This window comes from Schistocerca serialis, chromosome 2 (genome assembly GCF_023864345.2).
Source record: "Schistocerca serialis cubense isolate TAMUIC-IGC-003099 chromosome 2, iqSchSeri2.2, whole genome shotgun sequence".
NCBI classification, from domain to species: Eukaryota; Metazoa; Arthropoda; class Insecta; order Orthoptera; family Acrididae; genus Schistocerca; species Schistocerca serialis.
Genome location: NC_064639.1, coordinates 376,125,741 through 376,144,860, shown reverse-complemented (window position 1 = coordinate 376,144,860; position 19,120 = coordinate 376,125,741). Strand labels below are relative to the sequence as shown.

Here is a 19,120-nt window from a genome sequence, read left to right as displayed (position 1 = left end):
CACATGGAGTTGTGAAAGCAATCAGATTTTTTCAAGCAACACAAGAGACCCACAATCTGCCAGGAAGTCTTTGTCCTCACTGAAATCATTCATGGTTTGGGCTTTCGTAATTGATATTTTTGGAGATGGCATCAAGAGTGTACATGATCACCAAACACTCAAAATAATTTATCTTCTTTCTTTGATCTGTTATGTTCTTGATTAGCTTTGATTTTTGAGCAAACATTAATAATAATAATAATAATAAAATAATAATAATAATAATAATAATAATAATAATAATTATTATTATTATTATTATTATTATTATTATATTAATAATGTCAAAGAAAAGTTAAAATAAATTGTCAGGATAGAGGTTCTTTTTATTACAGTGTAGTACGACTTGGAAGAAGGAAGTGCTGTGAGTGGTTTGGGATAAAATCATAAATATACAAATTGGTGTTTGCAGATGTTATTGAGAAATCTATGGTAACATGATTAGAAAATCTGTTTCTTAGGACCAGTGTTTAGTTCGAAGAAATGCAGTAATATTGCTCAAACACCTAATTCATTCACCAAGCTATAATCACTCCTACATGCTAAATAAGGGACTGAATAAGAGAAACCAGAAATCTTAAGCAGATAAGTGTGCCTGGACACTTCAAATTAATCATTACGTCCTACATTGATGCTCCAACTCAATGGGCTCCACACTGAATATACTTTAAAAAAATTGTGAATGAAGACAGTAAAAATGCCGGACATTACAAAATAAATGAATAAACTAAAATTACAGTAAAATTATTGATCTAATAATGGATAAGGCTGCATGAGGAAATCTAAGTCTGTGCATGTTTATGTCTCCCAAACAAAGAGCTTTCAAGGTGGTCAATTCTTTTTCATCCACAGAAAAAGTATGTATTATACTAATAAAATATCCTTCATTATTTATTGAGAACACTTCACAAACACAGTAAAAGCTTAATCTCCAACTTGTCTTAAGTTTGAATCACTCTGTGAACTATAATTGAGGTCCACAAGTGCACTGCCCACAAAAGTAAGGTATTCCGGTTTACGTCCTCTTAAAACACAAGCATCTAACATGTAATGGAAAATCCAGAATGTAATGTAACAATATTATGAAAAAGAAAGTTGGTACACACCATATAGTGGAGATGCTCAGTCACAGATAGGCACAACAAAAAGACTGTCACAAAAAAAAAACCATTTTGGCTATTGGCACCCACATGGCACCATCTCGTGCCAACCTATTCATGGGCCACGAAGAGAAATCCTTACTAAAAACCCAAAATCCTAAATCCCTCACCTGGTTCAGATTCATTGATGACATCTTTGCGATCTGGATCAAGGTTGAGGACACCCTATCCACATTCCTCCAGAACCTCAACAACTTCTCCCCCATCTTGTTTCACCTGGTCCTCCTCAACCCAACAAGCCACTTTCCTAGATGTTGCCCTTCACCTCAAAGATCTCTACATCAGTACCTCCATCCTCATCAAGCCTACTAACCACCAGCTAGATCGCCACTTTGACAGCTGCCACCCATTCCATACCAAGAAGTCCCTTCCATACAGTGTATCCACCCGTGGTCATCGCATCTGCAGTGACAAGCAGTCCCGTCAAAATATACTGAGGGTCTCGCTCAAGCCTTCACAGACCATAATTATCCTCCCAACCTTGTACAAAAACAAATCTCCCCTGCCTTATCTTTCCAGTCTCCCACCACCTCCCAAAGTCCCACCATCTCCTTGTAACTCAGTACCACCCAGGGCTGGAGCAACTGAATTACATTCTCCACCAGGGTTTCGGCTATCTCTCGTCATGCCCTGAAATGAGAAATATCTATCCTTCCCACCCTTCTGACTGTGGTATTCCACCGTCCGCCAAACCTACACAATATAATCATCCATCCTTACTCAACCCCTGTTCCCAACCCCTTACCTAATGGCTCATACCCCTGTAACAGACCTAGATGCAAGACCTGTCCCATACATCCTCCCACCACCACCACCACCTACTCCAGCTAGGTCATTAACGTCACCTACCCCATCAAAGGCAGGGCTACCTGTGAAACCAGTCGTGATCTACAAGCTAAGCTGCAACCATTGTGCTGCATTCTATGCGGGCATGACAACCAACAGGCTGTCTGTCTGCATGAATGGCCAGTGACAAACTGTGGCCAAGAAACAAGTGGACCACCCTGTTGCTGAACATACTAGCAAACATGATATCCTTCATTTCAGGGACTGCTTCACAGCCTGTCCCATATGGATCTGTCCCACCAACACCAGCTTTTCTGAATTGCACAGGTGGAACTTTCCCTGTAATACATCCTACGTTCCCATAGTCCTCCTGGCCTCAACCTTCGTTAGTCACTATCCTGACCCATTCAGCCCCTTCCCTGTTCCCATTCCAGCACTACACAGCCGTCATTCCACCATCAGACCTAGTCTTTTTACTTCTCCCCTTTTCCCCTGCCACCCCTCTCCACCACTCTCCTGCCCTCCGTCTAACCTGCAGCACTTCACTGTCCGCCATCCCACCATACTATCCCTCCCGCTCCCCATCCCAGCCTCCTCCATACCTCCATCCAGTCACCACACCCATCATGCAATGGTGCTGCTGATTGCAGTGTGCCTATGTTCGACTCAGCATGTCACTTCTTCGCTATATGGTGAGCAACAACTTCCCTTTTCAAAACATCTATCATGTCGAGTATAATCCTAGAGTTAATTTTACATGAGTATGGGAAAAATTTCATATCATTTTATATTTTCTGTCTATTCTTTGAGTAAATTCATGATGATGTTTCTGATGGAGATAGAATTAATATATAACCCTTTGTTCATTTCAGCTTGTTGTAATGATTGGAATCAGGAAACTTTTGGACTTTGTTTTCACTCAGCGTGAACTGAAAATCCTTGATGATGTTATGCCAGAAATGACAAGAAGGCATGCAGAAGATCGAAGACAGCTGGAGTCTGGAGGAGAGGTTAGTGTAATACCTGCATCTTCTTTATTATCTGGAGCAGTAATTGTCACAAGAAAGTGGTAAAGTTCTTTCTGTCCATAAAGTTACATTGACATCCGTTTTCTCTTCTTTCTCTTTATTTCTTAGATATCATTTGCCCTTAACCTCATTACATTAACTTCAGTGTTTTTTATGATGGCCTTCTTCAGTACAAGAATTTTATACTGATTTTATTATAGGCTTCAATTTTACTCTTGGATCATCCATGTTTTGCCTTCACTGTTGTGTGCCTAAAGTTGGTAGGGGATGGGTATAAGCTAGTAGTAGTTTTATTCATGCAAGCACTCTGTCATCAGGCCATGAGTGGCCTACCAGGACCATCTGACCCCCGTGTCATCCTCAGTGGAGGATGCGGATAGGAGGGGCATGGGGTCAGCTCACCGCTCACCCGGTCGTTATGATGGTGTTCTTGACCAAAGCCGCTACTATTTGGTCGAGTAGCTCCTCAATTGGCATCATGAGACTGAGTGCACCCCGAAAAATGGCAACAGCGCATAGCGGCCTGGATGGTCACCCATCCAAGTGCCGACCACGCTCGACAGCGCTAACTTCGGTGATCTCATGGAAACTGGTGGAACCACTGTGGCAAGGCCGTTGCCTTCATTCAGGCAAGGGTCACTTTTATAAGGGCACTGTATATGTTGCAGTATTTCAGTTCAAGAACAAATACATAATTCATATACACAGGCATTTACATAATTAAATCTATTTTGACAAGGATAGGATAGCTGGTCAGACATGGCCTTGCTGTAGTAATCATCCCAGCATTTGCCAAAGTAATTTAGGGAAACCACAGAAGACCTACATCAGCATGGCTTGACAGGCATTAAAGCCTCAGACTTCTCAAATAGAAAACCAGCTCTATTAAAAATAGTGCAAAATCATTCAATTTAGCTGTCTTGTACAAAACTATTTTGTTTACAAAATTCGTGTAGTTAAGTTATTTCACAACATAAGAATCTCATATTACTCTCTCTATTAATTTCTCAACACCTATCCCTGTACACATTACACATACTATCACCTGACATCAGGACCATGACAATGATGTTTGGTTTCCGTTTTGAGTATCACAGCTTCATATTTCCTTGCCTGTACAATTACATCAGTATGCCTCCATAAAGAGTGAAATATTGAGCTAATAAAGAGGATAAGACGCTGTACTATCCATTGCAGAGCTTTAGTATAACATAGGTGTTAGTGATCTTTCTTGATATTGTCACTTTGTTTGAAGTCATTCACTGACTTCAAAGAATTATTAAAAGAATTATAAATTACCTATAATTTTTATAAAATGTCTGTCGCACTCATTTTTTATGCCCTATCCTATCCATGAATGAAAATCTATTAGATTTGCATATTAGTAATTAATTTTAATGAGAAATCTACTGTCACTGTAAATACTGTATTCACCTACTTACAAAAGTTGTGGTATGTTGACTATTGGGAATAGCTGAAGTGGTAAATGCCAAATGCCATTGGTTGGTTCTGACTGATTTCTGGTTGCAGCCAATGTTAGATGGTAGACAATACTGTGTTTTTATGATTGAGTTTTAAATCATCTTATTCACTTGTGAAATACTCGTAGTTTTGTCTGCTGGCTAAAGTTGGTAGTGCTGAAAGGGACTCAGCTATATCCATCAATCAAGTGTTTGGAGTACATCTATAGTAGTGGTAATTTAAAAATTAAAATGAAGCAAGGATTATTCATTATAGTAGAGCCATTCTGTCAATGTGTGCAGATGAACACACAGTGTAATGACCCAACCCAGTCATTGATTTATGTAGCCTCATATCTTCTAAACTGTAGCATCCTGTGACATGAAGACAAATGGTAATGGTACACTGTTGTCAGTGTGAAATATTACAGCAGATGATAAATTCCTCCGTTGCTATAGATGGTCGTATGTTATGATTTAACTATTTTGGTACATTTATCTTTCAATTTTCTAAAAAATGTCAAAGAGAAATGGTCCTTTGTCAGATAATTTAAAGCCTTTTTTAAGATTTTGAGTGCTTCAGTAGGTTTTGAATCGTAGAGGAAAAATGTTGTACAGCTCAGTGATATGACTGGTCTCTTCGGAAAAAATCATTTCTCATAATTTGTTCCTCTTTCGTAAATAAGACATGTTTTTTCGTCATAATGTTCAGAAATGCAAAAGTTAATTTATTTTCTCATCTCATACTTGTAATCATAAAAATATAGAAAAGTATATAAGATAAAGAAGATCCTATACTGAATTCCAAATACAAAATTCCACATACAGAACCATCAACTGGATGCTATGTACAAAACTTTATACACAGAATATTTTTTTACATCTTAAAATTAGGCTTCTAGATTTCATTCTGGCACAACTTGATACAGTAAATTAATGGAATTAATTTACTCAGAACTGGACTTTTCCATGAACAATGAAGCTTCACACAACAGCAGTAACTGCTTGGCCAGGTCATTTTGATTTCATATTTTGTCAGTTTTATGTAAAACAGTGACAGCAAGATTGTTTGATAAATGTATCTGGAGAAGGGTAGAAAATCTGCTATGATTAGTGCAAGTACAAAGAATCAGGAATTGTACAGCATACACCAATGAGCCAAAACATTATGACCATCTGTATAATAACTTGTTATTCCACTTTTCAAACACAGCGCAACAGAGATTCTACGTATCATGGATTCTACAAGTCCGTGATGAAGTTCCAGAAGTATGTGGCTCCAGATATTGATGCACAGGTCAAGCAATTCCCGCAAATTAACGGGATGGTGGTTTACGGGCATGCAGCTGATGCCCGATATGTGTTCTAATAGGTACAGATCAGGCAGACTTTCTGGCCAAGACATCAATGTGAGTTCACTAGAATGCCCCTCAAACCACTGTAGCATGATTCTGTTCTTGAAAGATGGACAGTTATCCTGCTGGAAGATGTCGTCGCCATAGAGGGAGACTTCACGCATGAAGCAATGCAGATGGCTCTGTGTTAATGTTCACATAGTTTACAGCTGTCATGATGCCTTCATTTACCACCACAGATCCCATGGAAGCCCAAATCATTGTACCCCATAGCACAATTCTGCCCTCACCAGCCTGCATCTGTGGCATGGTGCATGTTTTCTGCAGCCTGGCTTGACCTGATGTAACAAGAAAATCGATTAATTTGACAGGCAACACATGTCTATCGATCCATGGTGAAAACTCAGTAATGCTGTGTCCACTGCAATCATAGCTGATGATGCCATTGGATCAACACAGGAACACGTAGGGGTTGTGTGATGTGGATCTCCATGTTCATGGCGCTTGAACGGTGTTCTCTGAAATGCACATGCTGGCACTAGCATTACACTTTGTTTTCAGATCTGCCACAGATTGCAGCCTATCCTCAATTAGACCATGTTTGGGATCATCCTACCTCCATGTTTTGTGATGAGATGTGGTCGTCCAATACATACAGCCTACTCATTATTTCACCATCCTTCAACCACTTTCCATAGGCATTCATTACACTAGTATGCCAAAAGGTGACCAGCTTCACCATTACAAAGATTCTCATTTCCAACTGCAGTGCCACAGCATTGTACCCTTTGTCAAAACACTTATATCAGTGGATTTCCACATTTGCAGCCTGTATCTTTGCTGTGATGACAGCCCATTCATGTCTCTTCCACTTATATTCTTTCCTTACTGCATCACATGCCTGAAACATCACCAGGAAGTGTTCAACCAGTGGTCGTGATCTTTTGGCTCATCAGTGTGTATGAGGAATCTAAGAAAGAAGAGAAGACAAGAAAGGTAGGGGACACTTCCTATGTAGGAAATGTCCTTTTGGAAGGTGCTAGTTGTTCACCCCAAGAGAGGGAATATTCATAAATTTTGCAGAAAGTATATTGTAGAGCATTCCCCCAACAGCCTGAAAGTGACCGGCACATGCAAAAATTACTGACAAAAGATTAGCCTCATAATACCCAGTCTTAAGTTTGCCAAAGATACTCTTAAACCATTATTTATTTTTCTTTGGACACCAACTCATTATTTCATTTGTACTATACAATAGCTTAATTTTCCTGATAGGTATATCTAACTATTCTGGTTTAATACTAAGCTCTTATGCTGACTGGTTGCACTTTTGAATCCTGGTTTCACATTTTTCACTAATACGTCATTTAGTGACTGTGGAAACTTAAATTATGTGACAGGCCAGGGTTTGGTGCAGATCCCTACTTCTGCAGTCAATGCATTACCATTTACACCATCCGTACGTGTTTTGTGGATCAACTCAAAGCCTCAACTTGCCACAGGCTCCTTCCTTTTTCTATCAAATTCCATGTTTGTTGAATCACATCTGGTGCTGTTAAATGATCTTCAGACCACTTACAGGCAGCCAGTAGAGTTTCACCTTTAGTATATCTGTAGATACCATCGCCATATTTGAATGAGAAATTTTATATAATTCCTTAGAATTGTTGTTTTTATTACCTTTGTTTTTTAAGGCATAATTAAATCACCAACTCTGTTGCTGTTTGAGAACACTTTAATTCTCAATACCACTTGCATTCGGGTCATTCCACACCAAGTGGTCTAAAACTGAAAAAAGTTCCCACCATCATGGTCTCCAATTTTCGTCAAATTTTAACTGTAGCTTTAGTCAAGTGTTGAAGTAAGTTTCCCAAGATTTCAGGCCTCTAGCTGCAATAGCTGCTGATCTAGACCCCCTTGTCTGAAGTGTACTTAGTCCGTGTGCATGCAACATAAAAAAAATGTCATATTTGGAGTCTAATAAAATCGAAACTAATTCATAAGAATGGTTAGTAAGATGCGACCCTGTACAGTTTTTTTTGCTGATTCCAACGAAATTATGTATGACATTACTCATGCAAACCCCGGTCAAATAACTCGACTCAAAGTATACTTCAAAATTTGTCGTGACACAACGCGACAAATTTTGACCAATATTAAGACTGCAATGATTTCCTTGCAGTTGAAGATATGGACTTGAACTTTTGGCCAAGCTTCATGCTTGTGCTAGACATAATGCAGCCGGATTTGCAATGATCCAGGCCATATGGTCGCCCTGCAGTATCTCTTCAAATTAGGCAGTGTCAGCACAAACGGTAAAATTTACCAAAGTTTCAAGCCAATTACTAAAAAATAGTTGGCCTGAATCTGCTTGTGAATAGTATCACCTAAAAGAGAAACTCTTGCTCTACAAGACTGACATTTGTTTTTTTTGCAACGCGACCATTAAGTACTCATTAACTCACATCAAAGTTGTTATATTTTGTATGCGCGATGCACTAATTTTTCTTCATTTCTAGGAATTTGAATCTTAATAGTCGCTTAGAATTACTGATATAATTGGATATTTCATTCGTGTTTTATTCAGTGATTGGCCAGTGAGAGATGTCAGAAGTTAATGAAGAAGAAGAATCGTTGGCCCCCTGTTCAATTGGAAAAGATGCTGCTGCATCAAAGTGCCATGTTATCTTCTATGCTAAGAAGACTGGATTCAAAGCGTTTAGTGATTTCACAGAATGTGACCAGAAATTGCTTGTTTCGCGTTCAGAAGCCAAACTTGACGAAAATTCCATCATTTGCTTCCACCATGAAGCCCTCTTCCTACATGAATATCAAGCGATGCAAAAGAAATGTTGCAATCCATTCAAGAAGAGGAATCACAATGTAAAAGCTGGACTTAGACTGCTTGATAATGAAACAGCTGCCAAACTTTGCCTGTTAAAGAAAAAAGAAGTGATTGATATAAAACCTGGTCAGAAGCTTTGCCCTCGCTGCATGTCGGCACTGAACCAAAAGCTAGAAGATTCATCATCACTATCAACCCAATCTGAACAAGATTTCACAACGGATGAAACTGAACCAGCCATCAACAAAAGTTTATCATTTATTGGTGCTTCACCATTGAAAAGAAGACAACTAAGTAAAAGAGATAAGCAAAGCTATGCAAAAAGAAAGATCTTGGATGCACAAAGTTTAATTGGGAATCAAATTGCTGCTGCTGTAGGAATCAATTACGATGAACAGCCAAGTTCAAGTAAAAGTCGCCCATGCAATAATTGTGCAGATCTTGATAATCTTATAGAAGAGTTGAAAGAAAAATGTAAAGTGTCAAATCGTAGGACAAAAGTTCAAATATTGACCTTGGTTCCAAGAAGCTGGACAATTAAAGATACGACAACAGCATTTAATGTATCAGAAAGAATGGTAAAGCAAGCGAGAAAACTGAAGAATGAGCAAGGTGTTCTAGCTTTTCCAGCAAATCGGCAAGGAAGGAAGCTTTCAGATGAAGTTGTCCAGAAAGTACATGACTTTTTTCAAGATGACGAATTCAGCAGACTTTGTCCAGGGAAGAAAGACTGTGTGCCTGTGAGAATTTCAGGAACAAAGGTGTACAAGCAAAAGCGGTTGTTGCTTTGCAATTTGAAGGAAATGTACGTGTCTTATCAGAAGCAAAATGGACCAGAAATTGGCTTCTCAAAGTTTTGCGAGCTTAGACCAAAATGGTGTGTTACAGTTGGCTCTGCTGGAATGCACTCAGTTTGTGTCTGTACAATACACCAAAATGTCAAGCTTATGCTCACTGGTGCATCAATCAATGAAGACTACAAGGAAATTCTTAGCAAAGCTGTTTGCAGCTTGGAAAACAAGGATTGTATGCTTCATCGTTGTGAAAACTGCCCTGGTCCAGAAGGTGTAGAAGCAGTTATTGCAACATATTTTGAAGATAATGACCCTGAAGAACTGATTGAGTACAAACAATGGATTCATACCGACAGGGATACTTTAGAAACAAAGCAGCTTTCAACAGAAGAGTATGTTGAAGATATTGCAGCAAAAATTTGGAACCTGTCTTGTCATCACTACATTGCCAAGCATCAAAGCCAGCACCTGAAAGCTCTCAAAACTGATTTGAAAGAAGGCGAATTCATAATACTAATGGATTTTGCTGAAAACTATTCATTTATTGTTCAAGATGCAGTGCAAGGCTTTCACTGGGAAAACAGTCAAGCAACAGCTCATCCATTTGTAGTCTACTACTGTGAAAACGAAGAGGTGCAATGTGTGAATCTTTGTGTTATTAGTGACTGCCTTCGACACGATACGATTACTGTCCATGTTTACATTGGAAAAGTAATCAATTACCTGAAGATGCAATTTTCCAAAATAAGCCACATCCACTACTTCAGTGATGGTTCAGCTGCATAATATAAGAATTTCAAGAATTTTCTCAACTTATGCTATCACAAAGAAGATTTTGAAATAACAGCAGAATGGAATTTCTTTGGAACAAGCCATGGAAAGTCGCCTTGTGATGGCATTGGAGGCACAACAAAACGGTTGGCAGCAAGAGCAAGTTTGCAACGTCCATATGAAAACCAGATTCTAACACCCAAAGATCTTTTCAACTTCTGCAATGATAATATCAATGGAATCAAATTCTTTTTCATCAGCAAAGAGGAAGTTGAAGAAGAAAAAGCTTCTCAAGAAGAAAGATTCCTGCAAGGGCACACTCTAGCTGGCACAAGAGAAAACCACCATTTTTTGCCCATTGATATGACGACAATTAAGGTCAGTAGAGTTTCTAATGATGCGACATCTTTTTTGGCCAAAATTAGTGCTGCTGAAGTAGTAGTTCAAGTCATGGATCTTCAGCCTGGGCAGTATGTTGCTTGCATTTATGAAAAGAAATGGTGGATTGGAAACATCGTTGAAATCTCAGTCGAACAGAAAGATGCTTTCATAAGCTTTATGCATCCTCATGGTCCTGCAAGTTCATTTTATTGGCCCTTAAGACGTGATACTTGCTGGATTCCAGAACAACTTATCATTGGTGTTATTCCAGCTCCATCAGTGACATCATCTGGTCGGCAATACAGTTTTCCTGAAAGCATTCTCTTGCAAATCAACGATGCTTCCAGAATGATGAAGTAACTGAGGAAGACAGGCTTGGGAACCTGCATAAAGAAACCCACAATCAGGCTTGGGATCCTGTGGTAAAGACACCCTGTAATCAGGCTTGGGAACCTGCAGTAAAGATACCCACCCGTGGCTGTTACTGCATGGCTATCGGGCGTGGCCCCTATGGCGATGGGGATGCTGGTTTTATTGTGATAACCAGTAATGGCTCAGCCATCATGGACCAACGCAGGGCACTGCGCACACAAAATATAAGATACTTTGACCTGAGTAAATAAGCACTTAATGGAAGCGTTGCAAAAGAAAAATATATCCATCTTGTAGAGCAAGAGTTTCTCTTTCAGATGATACTATTCACAATTAAATCCAGGCTGACTATTTTGTAGTAATGGGCTTTGAACTTTGGTAAATAAAGCCATTTGCGCTGACACTGCCAAATTTGAAGAGATTTTGCAAGGCGACTATAAAGCCTGGGTAGTTGGAAATCCAGCTGTATTATGTCCAGCACAAAGATAAGACTTGGTAAAAAGTTCAAGTCCATATCTTTATCTGCAAGGAAATTATTGCAGTCTGAATATTGGTCAAAATTTGTCGCATTAAGTCACGACAGAATTAGGGGTACACTTTGAGTCGACTTGTTTGACCGGATTTTGCATCAGTAATCTTATAATTAATTTCGTTTGAATCAGCACAAAAAACTGTACAGGGTCTCATCTTACTAACCATTCTTATGAATTGGTTTCAATTTTATGAGACCCCAAAAATGGCATTTTGTCTGATGTCGCGCGCATGCGAACTTACTACCCTTCAGACAAGGGGGTGTAGATCAGCAAGTATTGCAGCTAGAGGCTTGAAATCTTGAGAAACTTAATTTAGCACTTGACTAGTGCTACAGATAAAATTTGAAGAAAATTGGAGACATGATGGTGGGAAGGTTTAGACCACTTGGCATGGAATGACCCATTCACCAAACATCATAAGGCACACAAAATGAATTTTTACACTGCAATTTAGCATATGCTAGTTTGAGATGGAAATAAAGTGATGAAGTATTAGCAGAAGTAAAGCTATGTGGGTAGCTCATGAGTCATACTTGCCCACAAAGGCAAATGTCCCATGTTTGAGTCCCAGTCTGGCACACTGTTTTAATCTCCAGGAAGTCTCAAATAATAAGATAACTTGTGCTACAACACAAAAGAGACGCACATTAAGATAAAATATAGTTACCTTTCTTTACATTTTAGTAATGACAAACAGCTGAGGCATTATGGACGTGGTGCTACATATCACAACAGCCTTTGTGCTTATCCATTTGTTTTTGTATGTAGGTTTCAAGGTATGAGATGAGAGCTGAATTTGTCCAAAGAAGTATACCTTTTCCACAAGGCTAAAATCAAACAGTGGAAAATCCAGGATGGAATGTAAAAATATTAGGAGAAGGGAAGTTGCTACTCACCATATAGCAGAGATGGTGAGTCACAGATAGACACAACAAGAGTCTTTTTGATGTGCCTATCTGCAATTTAGCATCTTTTCCACCGGGCTGCTTGATTAAAATAAGTACGGTACTTTATTTATATCTTCTGGCCAATTTTGAGCTTCAGTTCATTTTGAAGTGTACCTGTAAAAAACACAGCAATGTGTTGTTATGTTTTTATGTGTATTTGAAAATGAACTAAAGATCAAAATTGGCCAATAGTGCCGAATAAAGCAAATATTTTAACCAAGCACCCTGCTGGAAATACTGCCTTTCTTTGAATTTATGGAGGCTGTGGTACTCATCCAGAAGAAATCAATCAAATGTATTTGTTGTTTTACAGGCATAATTCTACATTGAGTTTTGCATCTTTTGTAATGATTGTGTTCATCTAATTGTGCATGTTTATCATTGTTCCCTTAATAGTCACAAGTAAGAGATGATGAAATTATTTATTGTGTAATTCTTCTAGTCTTTTTATATTACACATTTAATGATGATACAATGGTCATATTAGATGTTTTACATTTGGTATTCTTGAAATTTATTGCAAAATCTGACCGCATAAGACTATTATTTATTTCTGTGGCTTTTAACATCCACATGTGGGTCAATTTCACCCAATGTGCTATTTACAAATGCTTCAGATAGAGATAAAACCCAATATTATTATCACCTTTTGCTAATAATGTCATTGATGTATGATTTTTTTCTGCCTTTTACTATCAATAAATTGTAGCTTTTTTCCCTCTGAGGACTCAAAAAATTAAAGGGGACACATCCCCAAGTGTACCTTTTGTAACTCAGCACTGCTCTTTCATCTTGTGCGAGTACTGTAACAGAATTAATTCCTTAAATCCTTTCCTTTTGGTCTCCTTGTTGTTACATACAAGCTTTAAAGATAATAACTCTTTTGTTCCCCGAATGAAATTTTCACTCAGCAGCAGAGTGTGCACTGATAGGAAACTTCCTGGTAGATTTAAACTATGTTCCAGACTGAGACATGAACTCAGGTCTTTTGCCTTCCACAGGCAAGCACTCCACTAACTGAGCTACCCAAGCACCCCTCACAGCTACTTCCACCAGTACCTTTCTCTTACCTACTGAACTTTGCAGAAGTTCTCCTGTGAGACTCGTGGGACTGTCACTCCTGGAAATTTCAATGTTGCAGAGACATAGCTTAACCACAGACTGGGGGATGTTTGCAGAATGAAATTTTCTCTCTGCAGCAGAATGTGCGCTGATACAAAACTTCCTGGCATATTAAAACTATGGTTGTGACAAGTCTCAAACTCGGGACATTGCCTTCCATGTACTAGGGCTTTTTAGTCATTATAGCACTTGCCCACGAAAAGCAAAGATACTGAGTTTGACTCTCAGTCCGGCGCACAGTTGTAACCTGCGAGTAAGTTTCAACTCTATTGTTGTTCTGTATTAGTGAGTGTGATATTGACTGTGAATGCTGTTAATGTCCTTTTCCTCCTCCTCTTGTAAGCTTTCTAATGTGATGTAATAATTTGAGTTATATTCTAAAACTATGACTGTAACTTCACTCAGCTGTGTTTTCTATCTCTTTACTGTGTTCTTGTTACATTGTGTGGATCACATAGTTGTCTTCCATTCTCACAACTGACTTAGTTATTGTAATACCTCCAGACAGTTCACTGTCTTATGTAGCCCCTTGATGTTCTTATTGCTGATAATTTTGTCTCGCAAGACTCATTAAGCACCTTAATATGGTTTAGTTTTTTTTATTTTTTCTAAGAAATTTAGGCCATATTAGACATATTAGTTACTATGTCATATTGTTAGAAGGACAAAGATACATTGCACTCGATAGTAAGATCTATGTTCAAAAAAATGTTTTTCCTGGCTACATCTCATGCTGAATGGCACTGTGAGGCCAACTCATTTTTTTGCTACATGCTGACATTGTACTGAGTTGCAGTTGGTAGGTTCTTTGTTTGTCTACACATATGATGAGTAGTTGGCTCACTTTGGCTTGGTCTTTTGTTACTGTTTCAGTGGTATTTTACTTGAGAGTGGTATAGCAATTCACTAGATCCCAGAGACTTGTTGATATTTGATTGTAAAGAAAGACTGTTTAATATTTTTTCTCATAGTTCAGCTATACATCTTAATGTGTTTATGTCATACTACAGGATCACCTGATGGTTCAAAACCCTTTTGGTAGTGAAAATTGAAGCATTTTTGAACAGTTGAAGTGGATCAAGTGTGTTTGTGGCATCAGTATGCTTTTCACAAACGACTTAGCTCTTTCATGACAACATGAAGCAGCAGCACCCCTTGTCACTCCATTCCACAACAGTGCTTTTGGAAAGACATGCTGTCCCTTACACATTCTTCATTCTATGATGGATGTCTACCACTGTTTGTGCTGTGGCAGCCAAGAAAAGAATAACAGCACATTGGTCCTGTTTGGACGCATTTGGTAATAATGTTGCCATAGTTCACACTTCCGAATTTGCCGCACACACATTGGCAAGACATAAATCCCACACTAATCCCTTGTCACATGTCAGTGGTTATATACTGGCATCCAAGTCATGTTTTGTTGCATTTGCATATATGCTGCAGCAATGCTGTCAAACTGAAACTTTTTGATTGCCCGTTACATCTTTTAATTTCACTACAAGGCGAGAGGGTCTTGTGTAATTTCATTTGGTTGTTGGGGGAGGGGTTCAGCCTCTCTAGACTTCTGCTTTGGCTATGTAGTTGAACTCACTAGTGCTGGTGCCCATGTCACATTCCTATCCTGTGCAGCTGCTATTTTTCGTTCCCAAATTTTTGTCCCATGCAGTTACTGACTGCCTCTGGGCCATAAAGCCGTGCTTCTCCAACTCTCCCTCCCACTCCCCATCTCCTCTCTCCACTCATCTATTCCACCTGATCCAAACCCTCATCCCAGTGGAACTGCAGTCCCAGCATTTTGTATTCAGCCAGCCAGGCCTAAAGACAGAGAGATAGAGAGAGAGAATGTGTGTGTGTGTGTGTGTGTGTGTGTGTGTGTGTGTGTGCGCGCGCGCACTCATGTGTAAGCTAGCAAGTTTTCAGTCTTGTTCACCTGCCTGTTGATGAGTTAATGCCTTTGCTATTTGGTGAGCTGTTACCTTCACTCCTAAAGTATTTATATTCTACTAGGACTTTCCACTACTGGCAACTTGTTGAGTCTCTGCAAAAAGAAGTGCCACTAATAAATAGACGCAAATGTTAATGGCACAAAGGTGCTAGAATATGTGAGTGAGTGTAGGCTGATGTGGCTAGTGTGAGTGTAGGCTTATGTGGCTATTGTCATTTTCAGTAAAACTTTTCTGGGTGTATGACTATGTTGTCATATTGCACCCATACAGATCTGATGGCCACATTTGCAACAGTGCCCAAATAGTTGGTCTATGCAACTACATGATGGCGTAATCCTATGGCTGGAAAAGTTACATAAATTTGCTAGAGTATGTTTTGCTGTGAATGCAGAAAGAAAGTTTTTTTTTTTCTTTTAGAATGCTCAAAGGCATAACAGATATTTTACAGAAACAAATTAAATAGAGCAATTCTTTTCACACTATAGTATTGTGTCATTACAATATTAGGCACTGTACCATGGTGAAAATATTACAGGCAAATCTATTCCTACATACTCGAGTGGTTGTAATGTACTGAAGGATGGTTAGCCATCTCGACCGAATCAGGGTACTTGGTAAATAGCAGTTTGGACATCAAAATTTATAATTTCACTGCCCACAAAATAGGGTCTTTAAATAGTAAAATGTCACCAATAGGAATTTTCTGTGGCTTATCCAAAGCATATGATTGTGTGAACCATGACATTATGTTACAGAAATTACAGTTCTATGGTATAAATGGAACAGCATATGAGTGGTTTAAATAATATCTACAGAACAGGAAGCAAAATGTTTCTTTATATGATTTAAGTAAATTTGCCAAGTCATCTAACTGGAGGGAAATTACATTAGGTGTTCCACAGGTTTCAATCATGGGTCCCCTTTTGTTCTTAATATATGTGAATGAATGAGCTCCCTCCCTATCTGAAACAAGAAGCTAAACTGACACTGTTTGCTGATGATAACAAGCATCATTATTATTCCAGTAAAAGAAACTCGAATAGAAAATGTTACAAATAATGCCTTTGGGCAAGTTATTAATTGGTTTTCTGCAAATGGGCCTGCTCTGAACTTTAAAAAGACACAGCACATCCAATATCCTGCTGCAAGGAGTACAGTTCCTTCAATAAATATAATACATTAACAAAAGTCAGTAGCCACGGTGGAGCATACTAAATTTTTGGATGTACATATAGATGAGAATCTTAATTGGAAAATTCATATTTGAACTCTGAAAGCGTCTAGGTTCAGCAACTGTTGCAGTCAGAATAATTGCCAATTTTGAGGATGTAGAAATTAGTAAGCTAACATGCTTTGTATACTTTCACACTCTGATGTCATACAGAATAATACTGTGGGATAATTCAATACTTATCCAAAAAGTATTCATTGTTTAGAAGAAAGTAGTTAGAGTTATGGGTAGGGTTCATAGCTGCACATCTTGTAGGCATCTATTTAAAAGGTTTGGAATTCTTACAACAGCCTCACATTACATTTACTCACTAATGAAATATGTTCTTAACAACATGGACCAATTTAAAAACAACAGTAACATTCATGATTATAATAACAGAAGAAAGAAAGACTTACACTATGCTCTACTTAACCTATCTGTGGCACAGAAAGGGGTAAAATATGCTGCTGTAAAACTTTTCGATAAATTATCAGATGAAATAAAATGTCTGACAGGCAGCAGTAATACTTTCAAAAATAAATTGAAATCAAATCTCCTCGGCAATTCCTTCTATACCATAGATGAATGCTTGAACAGGAGTAAATAAATCTACTGGTATAATATATGCATTTTGTGCTCTTTAAGGTAATGGGATGGGTAATAAAAATTTTAAGCTTAAAAAACCCTTTGATTCACTTGTGCATTTCTTATGCACTTGACACATTCCACATCATAACAGTTACTGTCAGATTGATCTATGCAGCACATAACTAACTAACTAACTAGGAATATGAATGCAAAGTATTTAAAAATTTTATCACTTCAATTTGAAGCAAGAGCGCAATACATCTTGCAAAATAATGAACAACATTACAACTGGTAATTGATTACACAGAATTATTTGCAGCATTCATGTATTTAGATGCAGTATATGTTTCATTGAGAAAAGAAAACACAGGCAGTATATTGCTTACAGCCTTTACTCACCTATAGTGGATCAGTGCATAGAACACAGAAACATGTAACAGTAAATAGCATTCACACTAGCTTTCAAGCACTAGCTCTTTTTCTAGCTAAAATACGCTCATTCACATGCACAAACACATGGACACCCAAATATACGCTCCCTTGGCCGAGTCTGTATTTTGCAATTAAATGTTTATTTTGTTTCTAATCAAACATGTTTCACCTAATCATGCCATCCTTTTCATGTATCAATGGGTTTTTCTGTAGGCTCCAGTTGACAGATTAGTGTTGCACACTCCACATGGTCTTGTTCACTTGAGGCAATGCTACAGCAAGTGAGAAACCGTATGCAGTGCACAGTAGGAAACATATTGAAATGTACAATGTAACTCATCAATTAGAAACATGTAATGTGGGTTTCTAGTGCCTGCAGAACAACCCATGGATGTATGAAAAAAATAGAAAAATGAAGACAACTGATGATGCCTAGCATGAATAGGCAAAATATGTTTGGTTGGCTACAAAATAAACATTCTGTCACAAAAGACGGAATTTTTCTTCTCTACATGGTGAACATAACTATATAATTGAAGTAGCAACTTGTTGGAATTGGATGAACAAAATATTTGTTACATGTGTTGGCAGTGAGCTAATGTGTATAGATCTCTTTTTTTTTGCCTGTTACATGTATTCTTAGATATCTATGCTACAGTTTCTATGTTATATGCCTTTGTAAATTGCCAGAAACACATTAAAGGCACTAAAATATGTGTTCGTAAACAGTGTTTCTCCATCAACATTATTTTAGCTAGATATCCAGAGATCACAGGCCTACAGACCACATGCTGCTTCCACACACTGCCTCCATTTCTTCCTGTTTTGTGTCCGGTTCCTCCAGATGTCTTCAATCCCCAGGGCTGCTAGGTCCTTCAGCAGGTCGTCCATCCTGTGCTGCCTTGGTCATCCAATGGGGCATTTGGTGTTTGGTTTCCCCTCTAGTGCCATCTTCGCCTATCTTACATCTGGCATATGGACTACATGGCCCAGCCGTTGTATTCTTTTGCTCTTTAGCTTCTGTAGGATAGTTGGTTATTACATCAGAAGGTAGATCATTTTACTGTGCAAATAGACACTGGGCTAACAAAAGTCGAGGGATACCTCCTAATATCGTGTTGAACCTCTTCCTGCTTGGCGTAGTGCAGCAACTTAGCATGGCATGCATTTAACAAATTGTTGGAAGTTCCCAACAGGAACACTGAGCCAAGCCACCTTTACATCTACAACTATATCTACATGGATACTCTGCAAATCACATTTAAGTGCCTGGCAGAGGGTTCATCGAACCACCTTCACAATTCTCTATTATTCCAATCTCGTACGGCGTGCGGAAAGAATGAAC

The 19,120-nt window shown here is 38.5% G+C and overlaps 1 protein-coding gene across 9 annotated transcripts in view; it reads left to right on the top strand.

Annotated features, from left to right (window-relative positions):
• LOC126457194 (sodium bicarbonate cotransporter 3) overlaps window positions 1-19,120 on the top strand; it is a 989,834-nt gene that overhangs the window by 890,481 nt on the left and 80,233 nt on the right. For all 9 annotated transcript variants that reach the window (XR_007585444.1, XM_050093289.1, XM_050093286.1 and 6 more), the window contains one exon: window positions 2,858-2,995. Coding sequence is in view for 8 of the 9 variants with exons in the window: in XM_050093289.1 (XP_049949246.1) it covers window positions 2,858-2,995 (138 nt within the window). In the remaining variant the exon portion in view is untranslated. The remainder of the gene's footprint in view (window positions 1-2,857; window positions 2,996-19,120) is intronic.